Below are 17,624 nucleotides of genomic sequence, written 5' to 3'. Positions count from 1 at the left end.
ACGATGTATGGTGAGATGGACACACCGTGGTCTACCTGAATGTTGGATCCTGAATCCTGAAGATTGGATGGCCGTGAAAAATATATCGGAAACGGCGCCAGATGTTAACAGCAACAGCTTTATCATTGTAATAGTAGATGCTGCACAATCATACAATTGATTCAAGTATTTGCGCACATATTATTGCATGACTTCATCTCTGTGTATGATTTAAAGCAGAATTCTAGATCTAATGTCTGGAATATAAATCCCTGGTGGTCTAGTGGTTAGGATGCGGCGCTCTCACCGCTGCAGCCCGGGTTTGATCCCCGGTCAGGGAACCAACCCCAGCCATTAGGGTTGCACGAGCCTTAATGCTAGTCCCAAGCCCGGATAAATGGGGAGGGTTGCGAATAGAAAGGGGATCCAGCGTAAAAACATGCGGCTGGTCCGCTGTGGCGACCCCTAATGGAACAAGCCGAAAGAAAGAAAGAAATGTCCGGAATATAAAAATCTGAACAAATATTGATACAGGTAGTGTCCTGTATGTATAGGTAGGCAGGTAGGTAGGTAGGTAGATCTAGGTAGACCAGGCCATGTTTTGATTTACGATATTCATCAGTCAGCGGTACGCATCTCCATTATAATTTGGGACTACCTGTACTTGTTTTTTTTTTATTATTATTACATTTGTCACTGCAAACATCCGTCACAATCATAATGCTGGAAAATGACAATAAAATAAGTTGGCAGTTGGCTGTGAGGTCTTAATGCCGTTTTAATGCTTCACAACGAGTTGTTATTAACCTCAGAAATCCTTAATACACTTAAACCTCTGAAAGATGTCATTCCTTTCATGCCGACTAGCCCTCCAATTGAGGATCTTTACCCGACCTCAGCTCATCCGTTCTCCAGCGCCGTTCATCCGGCGCCGTTAAAACCGCCCAAAAGAACGAGAGAATAAACTGGGAGGATGAGTGAGTGAGGAAGAGCAGCAACACGGCCAATTAGAACTAAAGGACTTGCTTTCTTCCTTCCAACCAGGATCCCCCCATCCGGAGGAAGAAAAAGAAGGCGGGGAGGGAGGCTTAGGAAGGAACACAAATGGTTTGCTCGTGTCTTTTGTTTGAATCAAGCAGCACCGAATCAAAGCTCAATAAAAGGACAAAAGGGGTGCGATCCTTTTAACGCACTCGCTCAGCTCGGCCTCTCGCCAAAGTAATCCAATCACTTTCATAAAAAGCGCTCCACGGATGAAATGATTTCCTCGTTATAAAAGAAGGAGGGAACAAAAAAGGAGAGAGAGAGAGAGAGAGAGAGAGAGAGAGAGAGAGAGAGAGAGAGAAAGTGCTTCCTAACAAAAACATACAACATGTGCATACAATATTTCAAAATTCTTGCCCTCGTAGGACGTCTTTGTATGGAAATAAAAGGGGAGTCATGTGGTTTGTGAAAGATGATGAGAATTGTTTTGCTCTTTCTCTCTTTTTTGTGGGTCAACCCACACAGAGGTTAACTCAAAGACACTTGAATTGAATACAAAAATATCAATAGTCACGTCCATTAGCTATATCATGACAAGGAGGCCATCCAGGGGTGGGGGTGTGGGGTTGAGACATTGAGCAAAAACGAGCCTAATTGTATACAAAGGCTACGTTTGTAATGAATAAAATTTATGAACTATTTCGAGCCATGTTCGCAAGGGTTCGAGCGTTTCTTGCCATCCTCGAAACGTTATTAACACCCCCACACTCTAAGAGGTTTATCAAGGAGGCGGGCTTTTAGTACCCCATCGTGTTTCAAATTTTTCCAAAAAGAACACATCATTTCAATTTCACCGTCGAGTACTTCAGAAGAACGATTAGAACAATTCGGTAAGCGCTCTTAAAAGCCTATTGTGGGGAATTTTTATTTGTATTTTTTTTTTGCTTCGTTACGGCAGAGTGAAGAGAAAACTTCGCATCCCATAATAACAGCCACATTTTGTAATACTATGTGTCTTTTCCTTCACTGTCCTGTCCAGCTTATCCCAAACCATCTCAACTGGATTTAGATGGGGTGATTGCCGAGGCCAGGTCATCTGATGGAGAACTCGATCACTCTCCTTGTTGGAAACGAAAAAACTCTTGCATAACCTAGAGGTAAAGTTTGGGGTCAATTTCGCTGGAAAATGCTGTGGTAGCCATTGCTGGTTGAGTGTGACCTCAATTTCGATGAAGTCCCCACACCATCACACCCCCTCCACCATGCTTCACAGTGGGAACCACACTTTTGGGAATTGTCCATTCACCCTCAGTACGTCTAACAAAGTGGTTAAAAAAAATTTTCAAATTGAAACTCATGAGAACAAAGGACAGTCTTCTGGGAAGATGCTCCACTAGATTTTGAAGGTAGCGGGGGGCTTGTGGAGATTTGTGCACATTCAGCCACTTAGCAAAGTCAGGTACTGGTAGGTGAGGTGGGGAGGCCTGGGGTACAGACAGCGTTCCAATTCATCTCAAAGGTGTTTAATAGGGGAGCTATATAGCAGGCCACAATCATATCTTCATGGAGCTAGCTATGTCTCCAAGTTCAAGTGCAGGGAAAGTTTCATGCTATCGCGTCCAAAGATGTACAATTGAACAATAGATATATAACTGTCTAAAAACATTGAGGGAACAGTTTGGGGAAAAAACACATATGGCTGGAATATGATATTGGCCACTACTTCTCTTTTATGGCTGCTACATGAGGTTTTGGAAACACTATTTAATTCACACTTCAAAGACATGCAAGAAGCTTCTTGTTTTTGAGAAGTTCAGAATCTACTTTGTATTGCTGTCTGTTTATTGAACCGTGTCAGCGACCTGGTGCAAGTTCTGGGAGTCATGGCTAGGACTCGTCACTGCTAATCTTTTCTCCCAGACTCCTGAAAAGGCTGTCTGAGACTGCAAAGCTTCGCAATCAAGCACCGAAGACACTTGCATGCACCTCAAAGATGCAGACAATCAATGCTTGCCCCATTATCGCTCCTGCCACAATTTCGTTTTCTCCCTATTCTCTTTTTATTTTTTTTTTGTCCAAGAACATTTTCAAAGCATTGCTGCACCCTAAATGACCTTTAAATTTTTTCCCCCCTCAGAAACCCATTCTGTAAGAAAAAAAAGTAATGGGCAGCTCTGCTGGTCAAGGCTGCAGAATTCCTCTCTGAGAATAGTAACAGATTTTGCCTTACTTGGACCATGCGATATCCAAAGATTTTTAACCTCTGACTACGGAATTCAAAGTGAATTCATTCCTGTTTACTTGAAGATGATGAGCAAAAATTAGCAAACCAGGTTGGGGCTGGGGCCACTTAAGATCTTCCAGTCCAACTCATGCAGACCATATCTTCATGCAGCTGGCTTTGTGCACAGGGACATTGTTATGCTGGAACAGATTTGGGCCTCCTAGCTCAAGTGAAAAGAAAACTAGTGCCCCCGCATCCATGGACATTCTATACTCTAACTTTGTGGGAGCAGTTTGGGGAAGAACCACATATGGCTGGAAAAGTCAGGTGTCCCAACACTTTTGGGGAGACCACACTATATGTTTAGTGGGTCGTGTATTCCGAGAAAGGAATGCTTTATACTTGTCATGTGTACTTAGTAGCAAAGTGAAATACTCTCTTCGCATACCCAGGCGAAGTTAGGAAGCTGGCTTCAGAGCGCAGGGTCAGCCATGTTAAAACCCTCCCATGTAGCACAGAGGGTTAAGAGCCTTGCTCAAGTGCCCCAAAGCATGCCAGTGCAGGATCAGCCATGTTGCAGCTCCCCTGGAGCACAGAGAATTAAAGGCGTTGCTCAAGGCCTGTAAAGTGTGCCAGCTTGTCAATACCGGGGTAGAACCCCTGACCTTTTGATCACTAACCCAGAGCCTAAATCAGAGCTACCACCTCCCCAAAGACTAATACTTAGGGTTTAGGTGGGTGTGTTTGCGGGTGGTGTGAAAGAAAGCGCCCGAAACTGGTAGCAGCATGGCACAGCTGGCACAAGAGGGTGGCAGGCATCTGGCAGTTGGATGTGGAGAGTGTTTCTGGAGCAAAACAGCTGTCCCCTCTGGGTGATGCTCACGATATCATATTCCACCTGGCAAGCGACGGCAGGTGTGAGGATATCTTTTGGAATACTTTCTTGAACAGCAGACTTCCAAACCAATCCGTTGTACATCAGATATTCATTTTAAAGCAGACAATCGCAGGATTGAACTAGAATGCCAAATTTATTTAATTGTCTAAGAGGTAAAAAAAAAAAAAAAAAAGAGACTTGAGTAGAAGAGAAGTAGATAAGAAGTGGCCTTGAGAGCCAGTTCCCCCGAACGGCAATTCCAATGCTGGCTGTACGCCACTCAGCCGACCCTCAGGCCTGTTCTTCTGGAAATGAACCACCTCTCAGACTTGTACAGAGCGCTCAGGTGGGGGTGGGGGTTGGGGGGAGCACAACGTCGTCGACCAATCTTTCTTTCAATTCTCTTCACATCTCAGGGCATTTATAAGCTTGTAAGACATACACACACACACACACACACACACACACACACACACAGGAAGCATGTCTATGAATCAGACAGCGTGTGTGGCTTTGAAGGCTGACTCCGCAACACTCTGCTTGGCCCATCAAAGGACCCTGACTGCTTCAAGGTCATCCCCTGATTTACTGCTAAGGCGATATGAAATGGCTCCATATTGCAAGCTGACACTAAAGAAGTAGTGTGTCTGTGGAAGGTGTGTGTGGTGCGTGTGCTCGACTTGTGAGCTTCGTCCCTGTCATGATGGAGCATCATTACTTCTGCTTGCATCACCAAAATGCCCGTCACCAAAATGGCAGATGCAGCGACTGTTTATTCCTTTTTTTTTTTTACATCCGTAAAGCTACACCAGGAAAACCTAAACTCTATTATAGGGTCAATCACAAGTGTTTCCCAATGCCCAATCAAGGATCACTACTGTTCCTAATGTACAATCAATGGTTTGCCAGTGTTTCCTAATAGCCAATCGCTGATCACCACTGTTTTCCAAAGCTTAATCACTTATCACCAGCATTTCCAAGCAACCAATCAAGGATCACTTCTCTTCCCAATGACCAATAAATTATCATCAGTGTTTTCCAACAACTAATCACTAAACACTACTGTTTCTCAGCAACCAATCACTGTTTCCATAGGACCATTCACTGATCATCACTGTTCCCAATGAGCAAAGTATGGACAGACAGACAGACAGACAGACAGACAGACAGACAGACAGACAGACAGACAGACTCACAATCAGGCATAACCTTTAACAAACACTTGCCATTTAATAATTAAAAACAATTTGTTTCTCTCATCCTTTCTCAGGTTCTCTCTTCACTGGGCTCTTCTTAATTCTCTGTAGAAAAGTCTTCCTGTCATGGGCTCTCTCAGGATGGCTACCAAGAGTCAGTCAGGCATGGGAAAATAAAGTGGATAATAAATAAATAAATAAATAAATAAATGGGCAAAAAAAAAAAAAAAGGAGTAATTGGAAATTAGCGGCATCACCCCGAAGCAGCAGGGCATGGCCGGCGTTAACTAGGCCTGTCTGAAAGCGAGGGCGGCGGCTGGAGGACGAGTTAAAGAGTAATTGATTTTGTTTCCAATAACTCACGGACACAACAAGCTAATAATGCAGGGAGGGATGAAGTTCCACGGAGTGTAGCTCGTAAGAAGGGCCGAAGCTGGCTGACTGTTCTTAGCTTGAGGATAAAGAAAAATATTGAGTTACTTCATTGAGGTTGCCACTGAGATCAAAAGAAACTTTTTTTTTCACTTTAGACCTGACGGTGGACCATATGGACAACTTTTTGTGGAGACCTCACCATCTTTAAAATCCCATTCTGCCCCTTTTTACTGTTTTTATAACCTCCACTCTTCTGGGAAGAGGTTCCACCTGATCGGAGAGTGAGATTTGGGTTCATTCAGCCAGTTAGTAAACCGGGTACGGATTTTGGTGTGCTGAGTGGTAAATGAGCAGCGTTGCAACACGACTTTACTAAGGATCTCTGGATAAAACGAGTGAGAAAACAGCATCTCAAGAGAAAGAGATGTTGTGTATCTGTGAAAGTGGCCAAATAAAGCATCCAATTCCTTCCTTAATTCCACAGCCAGTGAGCTCACTACATCGTTGAACAGGGTTGAGAGCAGAGCTCTATAGCAGGCCACTCAAGACCTTCCACTCCAAACCATATCTTCATGGTCAAAGTGCTGGAACAGGGTTAGTTCTCCTAGTTAGAGTGAAAGGAATATTTCATGCTACTGTATCCAAAGACATCTTTGACAACCACGTACGGCTGGAAAAGTCTGGTCTACCAAAACTTTTATCCATATTTTTATCTATGGAGCTCACTGGGTGGCAAGGGCCATGATGGCTTACTTGCTGTTTCCGTAGCAGTTTTGTTAGGGGGTCGAGATGCTAGCCCAACGTCCACCCTCCTGCTTTCACAGCCGGAATTGGGACCATCCTTGGGGGAGTACTTTATCCCCATTCCCACAACTGGGCACCCATGAGGGGTTAAGGGCCTTGCTCAAAGGAACAAGGAGTTGCAGACGGGTATGGCCAGGACTCGAACCCACAGGCTTCTACCTCCCTCTTTATCCATTTAGGATAATTAAATAAAAACCCATGTAAATACTGGTTTGTAACTGAATATTGTCTCAAAAAGGACTTTATGGATTATGATTAATTATTCCTACTATAAAAAATTCAGTAGTTTTGTTTGAATGTGTGTTTGCATGTGTGTGTGTGTCGACCTTCATGCACGGTCACCCCACAGTTGTCGCACTGGATGATCTCGTCCGTGTCCTCGCTGTTGTCGCCAAGACAGACGCAGCAGATCAGGATGTGCTCCATCGGCTGCGAGTTCCACAAATGAGCTCGCTCCACCAAAGAGTCCTGGGAACAAAGTACGGATTTTACTCAAGAACGTTTCAGACCATTTCGGCACAATAACCAACCTTGCCACTAGGTACACGATACTGACAAATTTTTGGGGACACCTGGTATGTGCTTTTTGAGCATCACATTCCACATTTAGTCCCAATTGCTCTTATTTTCTTTCCACTCTTCCAGGAAGATGTTCCTCCAGATTTTGCTTGTGGACATTTGTGTTCATAAGCCACAAGGGTGTTAGTAAAGGTAGATACTTATGTAGCTGAGCAGGTGAGGAGGCCTGGGGTGCAGACAGTGTTTCAATTCATGCTAAAGATGTTCAGAAGGGTTGGGATCAGAGCTCTATAGCAGGCCACTCAAGATCTTCCTCTTTAAACGATATCTTTAATAGAGCTCACTTTGTGCACAGAGGCATTGCTGGAGCAGGTTTGGGTTTCCAAGTTTAAGTGAGTGCGATATTTTATTATTCCACATCCAAAGACAATTCTGTGCCTCCAGCTTTGTCGTAACAGTTTGGGGAACCACCACATTGGGCAGAAAGGGTCGGGTGTCCGCAAACCTTTGGAAATATATAGTGTATGTGCGGAAGTATATAGTGTATGTGCGGATTGCTGCACTAACCAGTCCTAATCCAATGCTGATTCACATGACTACCGCTGTTGGACAATGGAGGAAGAATTTATCGAGTAATGCAAGTGGTATAATACGTAAGAGAGAAGTAGACCTCTCGAAGTGGCCTCCAGTGGAGATTGTTAGCGACCCTGTATTTTTGGTGGGCATCTTCAGGACTGTGCGAGAGCAGTAGCATTTACGCCACAGCAAAAAAGCTAAACGGATGCTCATTTGCACATAGACCATTCCCCCACCACAAGAGAATTCAGAGAGTCACCAAGTTTGGGTGTTTGGCCCCCCCTAAGTCGCTTCTTGCAAATGTAATACTTGTTCACAAATGTAGAGATCTGAAAGCTCATTCATCTGATACATATTCATGAGTAAAATCCTGCTCACTTCCCCTCCTTTACGCCGATACTGGATAAGCATCCCAGTCAGACTCGAATCCTGAACCTCTGTACTGAAACACCAGACTGATCTCGGAATAGACAGGAGGAGAACTTGGGATGGGGGAAAAACTAGTGGCAGTGACTGTAATTTCCCCAGAGAAACAGATAAATAGATGGATTTGTCGGTTTTATATACGGACTCCAAAATTTCTGTTATCAGACAGACCTTATCCTCTTTTGAAAAGTTCAATCAGATACTATGAAAAACCTCGGATCATTTGATCTGACTGTACGGTTGGTTCAGAACTCCTCTATTTCTGGCCTTTCTAAACTGGAAACTGAAAATGAACTTTGGACGCAAACTAACCAACAAGAAAGAAAACGTCTCTAGAGATGGTGTGAATCACTCGGCTCCTGAATTATGCCACATGCACTATGCTGGAACAAGGTTATGCTAGTTCCAGCATAACCTTGTGCACAAATCCAGCTCCCTGTAGGTGGAAGATCTCCTGAAATAGAGGTCTTGCAACTGAATAAGCACAAATACCACAAATCCACTATCTAGCCAATATAATGTAAGTTTCTCTGAAGGTTTAAAAAGGTTACAGTCCTGCTCAGCTTTTATTTCAGCGATCCTTCAATAAAGGAACAGATGTGACAGATCATCTCTCACCTCATTTCCCTTCCCTTGAGATGTGCTGTGGCTGTCGTTGGTCTCCTCCTCGTCAAAAGCGCCGCTGTTCTTACTCGCTTTCTTCTTGGCTTTTTTAGCTGCCGCTTCACTGTCGCTGCTGCTGCTGCTCTCGGCATCATCGTCCTCGTTGTCCTTGTTGTTATCGTCATCGTTTGTGTCGTCGTCTTCGTCGTCGTCTTCATCGTCCTCTTCGGCGCTGCCTTCGTCACCTTCCTCGTCCTCGCTCCCGTCTTTCTCCTTCCCGCCTGCTTTGTTCTTCTTCTTCACTGACGTGGGCCTCCAGTCGTTATCGTCCTCGCTGTCATAATCGTCCATCTCGTTCAGCTGCTCCATCGTGGTGAAGTCCAACATAGGCCGGTTTCTCCGGAGGTTCCACTTTTTAGGGCTTTCCTCGACCGCACTGCTCTCGTTCGGCTCGGTGTCCGAGGTCTTGTCGACTTTCTTGCGATTTTTCGACAACGGCTCTTTTTTGCTGCTTTCCTCGGAGGAAGGCTGGTCCATGGCTTTCTCTTCTTCTTGCCCATCTTCTTTAAGCTCTTTGGTCTCTTCATCATCGATGGCCTCTTCGTCAGGAGACGGGACAGCGTCCGAGTCGCTCTCCGCGCCTCCGGTGCTGTCTTTGGAGCCTTCATCGTCGCTGCCGTTGCCTGTGCCCTCTGAACCTGACAAACACAAAAGAACAGAGAACTTGAAGATTGATAAAAAGCATCACTGTTCTTGTTTTGTTTTGTTACTAAGCTGAGAAGCCTTACGCAAGAAAATATATATATATTGTTGAAATGACAATACAAGACTCTTGATTGGTAAATGCTAGCCATTTTTTATCAAAATTTCAGGAAAAAGGAGATGCAGTTTACCCGAGGCGTCTGCGTCTCCAACTTCGAAATCGCTGTCGTCCGAGCTGTCGTAGTCCAGGACATCTAAAAGGGAGGCAGCCAGGGGCTTTACCTGCCTGCGCTTTGAGGCCCGATCCATTGGGGACTGAGTGAGCGATAGCTGGGGAAAAGGAAGAGGAAGAGTTCTCAGATCAGGAACAAATACGATCATGTATATTCATGTATTTATTTACATTTAACTCATTCATAGTTTCAATCCCAGCCACTCCTGGGCTCCTGAGCATGGCCCTTACTCCCATGCTCAGGAGCAGCTGGGATTTAAACTCATGAGCTTCTGATCCATAATTCAGTGCCTCAACCACCTCCCATTATGATTAGTGCAAAACTTTTGGTCAAACAGGTCTATAATCCATGCATGTATCGCATGCATCAATGTGCTACATTCATTTGCAATTACTTCTGGGATTAGTCATGCATATGTAAATACATATGCATATGCGTGTATATACACAGTGTGTGTGTGTATATGTATATAGATTGATAGATAGAGAGAGAGAGAGAGAGAGAGAGAGAGAGAGAGAGAGAGAGAGAGAGAGAGAGTGATTGTACAGCTACTTGACATCAAATCGAATAAAACTAAATTGAAGACATTTAAAAAATAATAATAATAACAATAATAATAATAGTAATAATAATAATAACAACAACAACAACAACAACAACAACAACAACAACTGAATGGCGCGTGCCCCAAAAATGAACAGCATCTCTATACACTCGCATTAGCCCCAGTGCCAGTTAGCAACAGCTAGCATTAGCATCATGGAAGCCTGTAAGAATTAAAAAAAAGCGCACGAAGTCTCTTCTTTCTCGGGCTATCTGTTAAATGAAATACGTTTCTTAAGAATTAAATAATACTTAAAATAAGCTCGCGAGACACGAAGCAGAAAGACGTCACCTACTTTATCTTGTAGCTTGGACAATAGCAGGCTACAATGAACACTTTTTTTTCTCAATGATGCGTTCGACGTGATAAAGTTCGTGCTTACGTAGTACGCAAAAGGCGGGGCTTCTTCAGCCCTCTTCCAACGCCTGGCTTTGCGATACGTGCTTACGTTTGGGAGAGTGGGCGGGGCTTAGAAAAACTCAGGAAAGACACCGGGACTCTTTAGTAGAGCGCAGAGTGGGGAGGGGATTTTGAAACCATAGCAACGCTGAATAATTATCGGATTTTGATTATGATATATATATATATATATATATATATATATATATATATATATATATATATATATATATATATACAAACACACACACACACACACACTATATTGGCAAAAGTATGTAGACATGGTATGTGCTTTTTGAGCATCGCTTTCAACATTCAGTTCCAATTTGCTCTTCTATTTCCATCTGGGAAGATGTTCCACAAAATTTCGGAGTGCGCTTGTGGACATTTGTGTTCATCAGTCACAAGGTAAAGTAAAGTCCTGTACTGATGTAGGTGAGAAGGTGAGGAGACCTGAAGTGCACTCAGCATTTCAATTCATTTCAAAGATGTTCAGTAAGGTTGAGATCAGAGCTCTATAGCAGGAGATCTTCATCTCCAAACCATGTACACAATATCTTCACGAAGCAATTGAACGCAAAATTAGATTTTTTAGCTTCTGAAGACATCCAGCGTTTAAAGAAGTTTAAAGGCTGTTAAACTTCCAGTTTAAAGAAGAACCACAAATGGCAGAAAGGCCAGATGTCCTAAGGCTTTTGTCAAGAAAGTGTATTTTTCTACATCAGCTTTTGCATGCATAATTTGCAAAGACGTGTCAGGAGGTTGAGACGGCTGCAGGCACGGGGGCGATGCTGATTAGAAAATTGACAAAAATGTGAGACAAAATCAGGGCCGAAAAAAAAAAATCAATCCAAACAAAAACCTGAGAATTATTGAGGAAACCAGGAAACAAAATGATTAAACCGAATTGAGTGTTACTTCATGATAATTCCCCGGCTGTGACCGTGACCATTTTGGTGGGTTATGGTAGGCGTAAGTCCATTCCATTGGTGGCCATGTTTGTGAAGGGCAGCAAATTCTGGGATATGGCTCATTCACAGTGTCGGTGTCCCGATTTTTGGCTCCTGCTTTGCCACTTGAAAAACTACTCCTCATCCGAACAAGTTTCTCCATCGTTCCATTCTTGCAAAGATAACAGTCGGAAAGTTGAGGTTTTTTTTAAGTCTATGGTTTTGCATACCAGGGCAGAATGAAAATCCTTAAAAGTCCTTGAAACAGATGTGACTATTATATGTATAATAGTAATTTAATATGCACGTTATTGTGTTTAATTATTCTAATGACACCATCCCCCGCCTGGTCCGTGGAAAAATTGTCTGGTCTATAGTGCAAAAAAAGTTTGGGATCGCCGCACTATGGCATCCCACCTCTCTGAGCACCAAAAACACTCAGATTTTTACCTTTATGGTGTGTGTGTTCTGCCCAACATGGCAGCAAGGCCATAACATGCCATTTTCATCAGTTCAAGGAAAAAAAAAAATATCCACACAAACACTACTGTAATCGAATTCAGCGAATTAAAGCAGATGTCGGAAGCTGAACGCGGTCGACGAAATGTGCGCGATAACAACAAATATTAGGCTTGATTGGAGGAAATGACTGCTTTGGCTCGTGTTCAGAGCCAGGTTTTTGTTGTCCTCCGATGACTTTGGCAGTTTCGGCGGAAAACAGGAGACGATTAAAATAAATGAGGCTAGATTGATCCTGATACACAGCAGGAGAAAGACTGATGGGGGAGGCAAGCGAAAGGGATGATTACGACCGTCCTTGGCCGATGACAAATGGCGCCGCATTGTGCTCGAAAAACGGGCCGTTTTTTTTATCCGCACGCATCGAAACACTTTCGGGGATATCGCCGTGGCCATCGACGGCGTTAACACAGTCAACTCGTCTTCGTGGAGTTCTTGCTGTACACGATGTCGGCTGGGTGTGAAACAAGGGAGGCTTTTTACACCGACCAAAGTCAGCGTGAATAACTAGGTACTAGTTCTTAGTTGTTTGGGATGTGAATGTAACCAGGGAGATCACACAGGTGGTCACACCTACTGATGATCGAGAAATCAAGGGTATTCGATTTGCAGTGCACTTTCATTCCATCCATCCATCCTTTCTTTCTTTCTTTCTTCCTTTCTTTCTTCCTTTCTTTTTTCCTTCCTTCCTTCCTTCCTTCCTTCCTTCCTTCCTTCCTTCCTTCCTTTCTTCCTTCCTTCCCTCCCATCAATCCTTATTAATTCCATCTTTCCTACTCCTTGTCTTCCTTCCTTCCTTCCTTCCTTCCTTCCTTCCTTCCTTCCTTCCTTCCTTCCTTCCTTCCCTCCTACCTTCCTTCATTCCTTTATTCATTCCTATCTTGTTTTTTACCTTCCTTCCTTCCTTCCTTCCTTCCTTCCTTCCTTCCTTCCTTCCTTCCTTGTCTTCCTTGTCTTCCTTTCTAGTCTTCCTTCCTTTTTTTCTTGTCTTCCTTCCTTCCTTCCTTCCTTCCTTCCTTCCTTCCTTCCTTGTCTTCCTTCCTTCCTTCCTTCCTTCCTTCCTTCCTACCTTCCTTCCTTGTCTTCCTTCCTTCCTTCCTTCCGTCCTTCCTTCCTACCTTCCATCCTTGTCTTCCTTCCTTCCTTTCTTCCTTCCTTCCATCCTTGTCTTCCTTCCTTCCTTCCTTCCTTGTCTTCCTTCCTTCATTGTCTTCCTTCCTTCCATCCTTGTCTTTCTTCCTTCCTTCCTTCCTTCCTTCCTTCCTTCCTTCCTTGTCTTCCTTCCTTCCCTTCTTCCTTCCTTCCTTCCTTCCTTCCTTCCTTCCTTCCTTCCTTCCTTCCTTCCTTCCTTCCTTCCTACCAGGCATTTCCTACGGTTTATGCATGTCATGAACCGAAATTCATCTGGTAGTAAAGACAAGTATTTTTCTGGTTTGTTCATATCCCACTCTAGTTAGTGTGGTTTTATAAGATAAATAAGATATAATAAGACCTTCTCGTGGATATCTGGCACGACATGGCATGATGATTGACATGATGAGTAGGCGGAGTTTGTACATGAGCGTCACTGAAAGAGCAAAAATAGCCCTAAAACCCCGATCTCAGCGAATGCCGGGAGGTCTTGGTGTTCACAGCGATGCATTCGAGATCGTGAAAAACAGTCTTGCCGCTAAGATCTGTCAGCTCGATGAGCCGGAAGACAGAAGCAATTACATTAAGAACAAGAATAACACACGGTTTAGGAAATCAAAACATTACTATAAAGATGTGGTGTGCCACGGCAGCTGTACGAACCTCATTTGAGGAGGAATAATTGCGCAGGGCGTTATTTATGAAGCCCAGAGTGGCACGTAATGGAACGCTCGCATTGATCGACCGCCTTCTCCGCCACCATCTCTACCGGCACCACCTTAATATTTTGCATTTAAATGAAAATATTCGTCTATTCACATGGCGTTAATCATACGACACCATGTCGGGCCCTGTTTATCTTCACCCAGGCTTCCACCGCCTTCCTGCATGCAAAAGCACAAGGGTGAAATTGAGTGAATTCGATAACGTGGGCACTCGCCGGGTAGGTGGGAAGATGTTATCTTTCTTGCCTTCCTCTGTAATTGCTATTTTTTTTATTTCTTTTTTTTGTGGATAGGATTATTTGCACCTCGGGTCCGAATGAGTCGGGCAGATGAACAGCCGGGTTTGAACTGAAACATGACTAATCCAGGAAGTGCTGGAAAATCGGCTACTGTAGATTAGGATTACAATCTACACCGTTTTTGTTTTTCACACAAACACCGTGGTATTGAAATTATTAGTTTTTGCTAATTTGACAATGCTTGAAGTCAAATCGGACAAAAGATGAAAATCAGAATTCATCCACACATAAAAAACCAAAAAAAAACCAACAGGTACAGGTACATCTTATAACACAATCTATAGTTTTCTAATCCTTTAAAAATCCCTCGAGTTAATTTTTTTTTTTTAGTTACAGCCAACTGAAATATAGAGTATCATTATTAAGAAACTTACGTACAGTCACTTTCACATTCGAAATTGCACTACTTTTCATGCAAACTCACACTTCTGTATACAATATTTATTTTATTCTAGATTGTGTACATACTTCACGTCTGTATATATGTTTGCACAGTCACTTTCACTTGTACGTTCTAAATCGCACTGCCTCGCATGCAAAGTCGCTTTCTGTATACGGTATTTATTTAATTTATTATAGTTTATTTAGAAACTGTGTACACATTCCGTATCTCTGTATATGTTTGCACCTGACACCAAAACAAATTCCTAGTACTGTAAAGTGCTCTTTGCTGAACTCTTTGCTGTACCTGGCATTAAAACTTTTTTCTGATTCTAATGTAGTGTTCATTTTTAACCCCCAGATTATAATCTCAAACATTTTTACCAATTGTAATCTTAATTAAAAGTCTATTTGGTAATGCTCAGGTAAAGTGAATGCAATATATGTAAATCATTTTGGCATAAAGTGCCTAAGAAAAAGATATCTCTCTCTCTCTCTCTCTCTCTCTCTCTCTCTCTCTCTATCTATCTATCTATCTATCTATCTATCTATCTATCTATCTATCTATCTATCTATCTATCTATCTATCTATCTATCTATCTATCTATCTATCGGTTTGGACACCACTGTGGAGATCTGGTGTGAACCGTGGAAGGTACTTGACATGCTTTGAAAAGAAGCCTTCTAGGACACATTCCAAAAGTGGCAGGAACCCTGGGAGTGCTGCATTGCTGTGCAAGGGGACTATTTTAAAGGTGACACATGCATGTTCCTTTAGTTTCTATACAACAAACTTGGAGAAATTCAAAAACACACAAGAATTGGACAGTGAATGTAACAGTAAATGGACAGATGAATCTAAATTTGACATTTTTGGTTCTAACAGAAGATCTTCTGTAAGACAGAGGACAGAAGAGAAGATGTTAACAGACTGCCTCACCCCCACAGTCAAAAATGAAGCTGGAAGCTAAAGGATTGGGGTTGTTTTGGAGCAGGGAAGGTTGGAGACTCATTCCGGGTGAAAGGAATCAACAAGGCAATCATTCCATTCCTCAGCACCATGCGATTCTCTCTGGACTGCGGCTCACTCGAATTATACGTCCAGAGATCTGGAGTGTTTTCTATCATGGAATGGCCTGCCAAGCCACCACACCTAACTCCGATTGAACTGCTCTGGGATGAACTGGATCACAAGATTTAAATGTTAAAGTTCTAAAGAGCACCTATGGCAGGTTTTACAAGAGGCATTGCAAAGTATCTCTGTTAAATATTTGGAGAAAAGAGCTGTCCGGGTGCTGAAAGCGGGCCAAGCTGTCAAGCATTTTAATATTGCATTGCAGTTTTGCTGCGTCTGTGTGCATGATTGTGCAATGGAATATACGATGGCCGAGAAGTGCAAAACACATTAACAAATCAAAAAACTAATTAACAAATTAGAAAACACTAACAAATCCAAAAACAAAATAACAAAAAAAAAATAATTCCAAAAACAAAATAACAACAAAAAAAAAAAAACAATTCCAAAAACAAAATAACGAATTCAAAAACAAAACAATAAATCCAAAAACAAAATAACAAATCCGAAAACACAACTTCAATTTAGATAAACCGGAGTAGGTAGGAATAGCTTGTGAATGGAACACTTACCGATCATTGGACGAGACACCTGTCATTCAAGATATATATGAAGTATGAAATCTTATAACTTTGTTTCCTGTACTTGTAAAGTTTTCCTTTTACCTTAAACAATTTTTTCTTTCAATTAGTGCACCTTTATATATAATGAAATAACAGAAGTAAACATTTTCAAGCAAAGAGAAACTGTTGTACTTTCTGTATATCTTGAATGACAGGTGTCTCGTCCAATGATCGGTAAGTATTCCATTCACAAACTATACCTACCTTTTCCAGTTTATCTGCATTGTCATGTTTTCGAATTTGTTAGTGTTTGCGGATTTGTTATATTGTTTTTGGATTTGTTAATGTGTTTTGCACTTCCCGGCCACGGTAAAAATGTGAATCTGCGAGATTCATCCGACTGCTCAAACAGGAGCACTTCAAAAACGAACGCTCGAACTGGATCTCTTTAAGAGAACTTGACTTTTTTTTTCTAAACGATTGGTCAATCACAAGATGTACAAGAAAAAAAATGAATCTAAACTCAACTTCAAAGAAGCAACACAGTGAATCAAATTCAAAGAATAGCTGGCTGAAACGGGCAAGAGAGGCGGATGATTAAAGTCGAATATCTCCCTACAGCGGAAATATCAGGAGAAAGCGTCTCAGACCTCACTGTGGAGGCGCAACCTCACTTTCATCTCTACATGCCGGCAGAGGATAGGGGACACGGGTACCTACATTATTAACCTCGACGGCCTCCGAGATGTGAAGAATAATTTAGGATAGTATGTTTCAGTCGGAATTTCCTGCATGCATATCAATTTGGTATCTTAGTCAGAAAGAGAGCCTTCAAGCGGCGGAACAGGAATGAGGACGACGCTAATACCTGTAATGATTAGATAATATACTAGTACCTATAATAAGATCACTTTATGCACAAAAGTATTTCCGACGTTTTCCAGTGTGGTTCTTCCCCATACTGTTCCCATTGGTGGTATAAAAGGTGGTATAAAAATGTTTCGAGATTAATGGTGCTAACTTGTGCTGTTATGACCGTTTGCTTTAGTTAGCAAGTTAGAACAAAGAGCAAACGTGAAATTCTGCGAGAAACTGGGCGAATCTGCCAGAGAGACGTTTGATACGACATACGTTTGACATACAGCCATGCTGCAACAAATCGTCCGAGGTGTTTCGAGCGGCATACGCCCTTCAAGAGCTGAAGAACATCGCTGGGAGAGGACGAGAGATCAGGAAGATCTTCAACAAGGTTAACCCCCTAAAATGTTCGGCCGGTCGGCAACTTGCGCATTATGATCATTGGCGAATAACCCACGTGATCTCACTTCCACAACTATCCTACTCACCAAATGTGGCTCCTGCAGACTTTGCCCTCTTCCTTAAGATGAAGATTCAGTTCAAAGGACTTTGTTTTCACAGAAGGTGCGCTTCCAAAAGAAGACTTCCAGGACACATTCCAGAAGAACACTGGGAGTGT

The 17,624-nt window shown here is 42.6% G+C and overlaps 1 protein-coding gene across 2 annotated transcripts in view; it reads right to left on the bottom strand.

The window, feature by feature from the left end:
- phf14 (PHD finger protein 14) overlaps positions 1–10,496 on the bottom strand; it is a 78,090-nt gene extending 67,594 nt beyond the window's left edge. For both annotated transcript variants that reach the window (XM_083543264.1, XM_083543265.1), the window contains exons 1-4: positions 10,398–10,496; positions 9,457–9,595; positions 8,579–9,261; positions 6,766–6,907 (exon numbers count right to left, since the gene is read on the bottom strand). In XM_083543264.1, the coding sequence (XP_083399390.1) occupies positions 6,766–6,907; positions 8,579–9,261; positions 9,457–9,574 (943 nt within the window). In that variant the 5' untranslated portion in view covers positions 9,575–9,595; positions 10,398–10,496. The remainder of the gene's footprint in view (positions 1–6,765; positions 6,908–8,578; positions 9,262–9,456; positions 9,596–10,397) is intronic.
- Between the last annotated feature and the right edge of the window lie 7,128 nt (positions 10,497–17,624).

This window comes from Silurus aristotelis (assembly GCF_946808225.1).
Source record: "Silurus aristotelis genome assembly, chromosome: 6".
NCBI lineage: Eukaryota > Metazoa > Chordata > Actinopteri > Siluriformes > Siluridae > Silurus > Silurus aristotelis.
The sequence above is the reverse complement of the archived record's forward strand: the minus strand, read 5'-3'. Positions and strand labels throughout refer to the sequence as shown.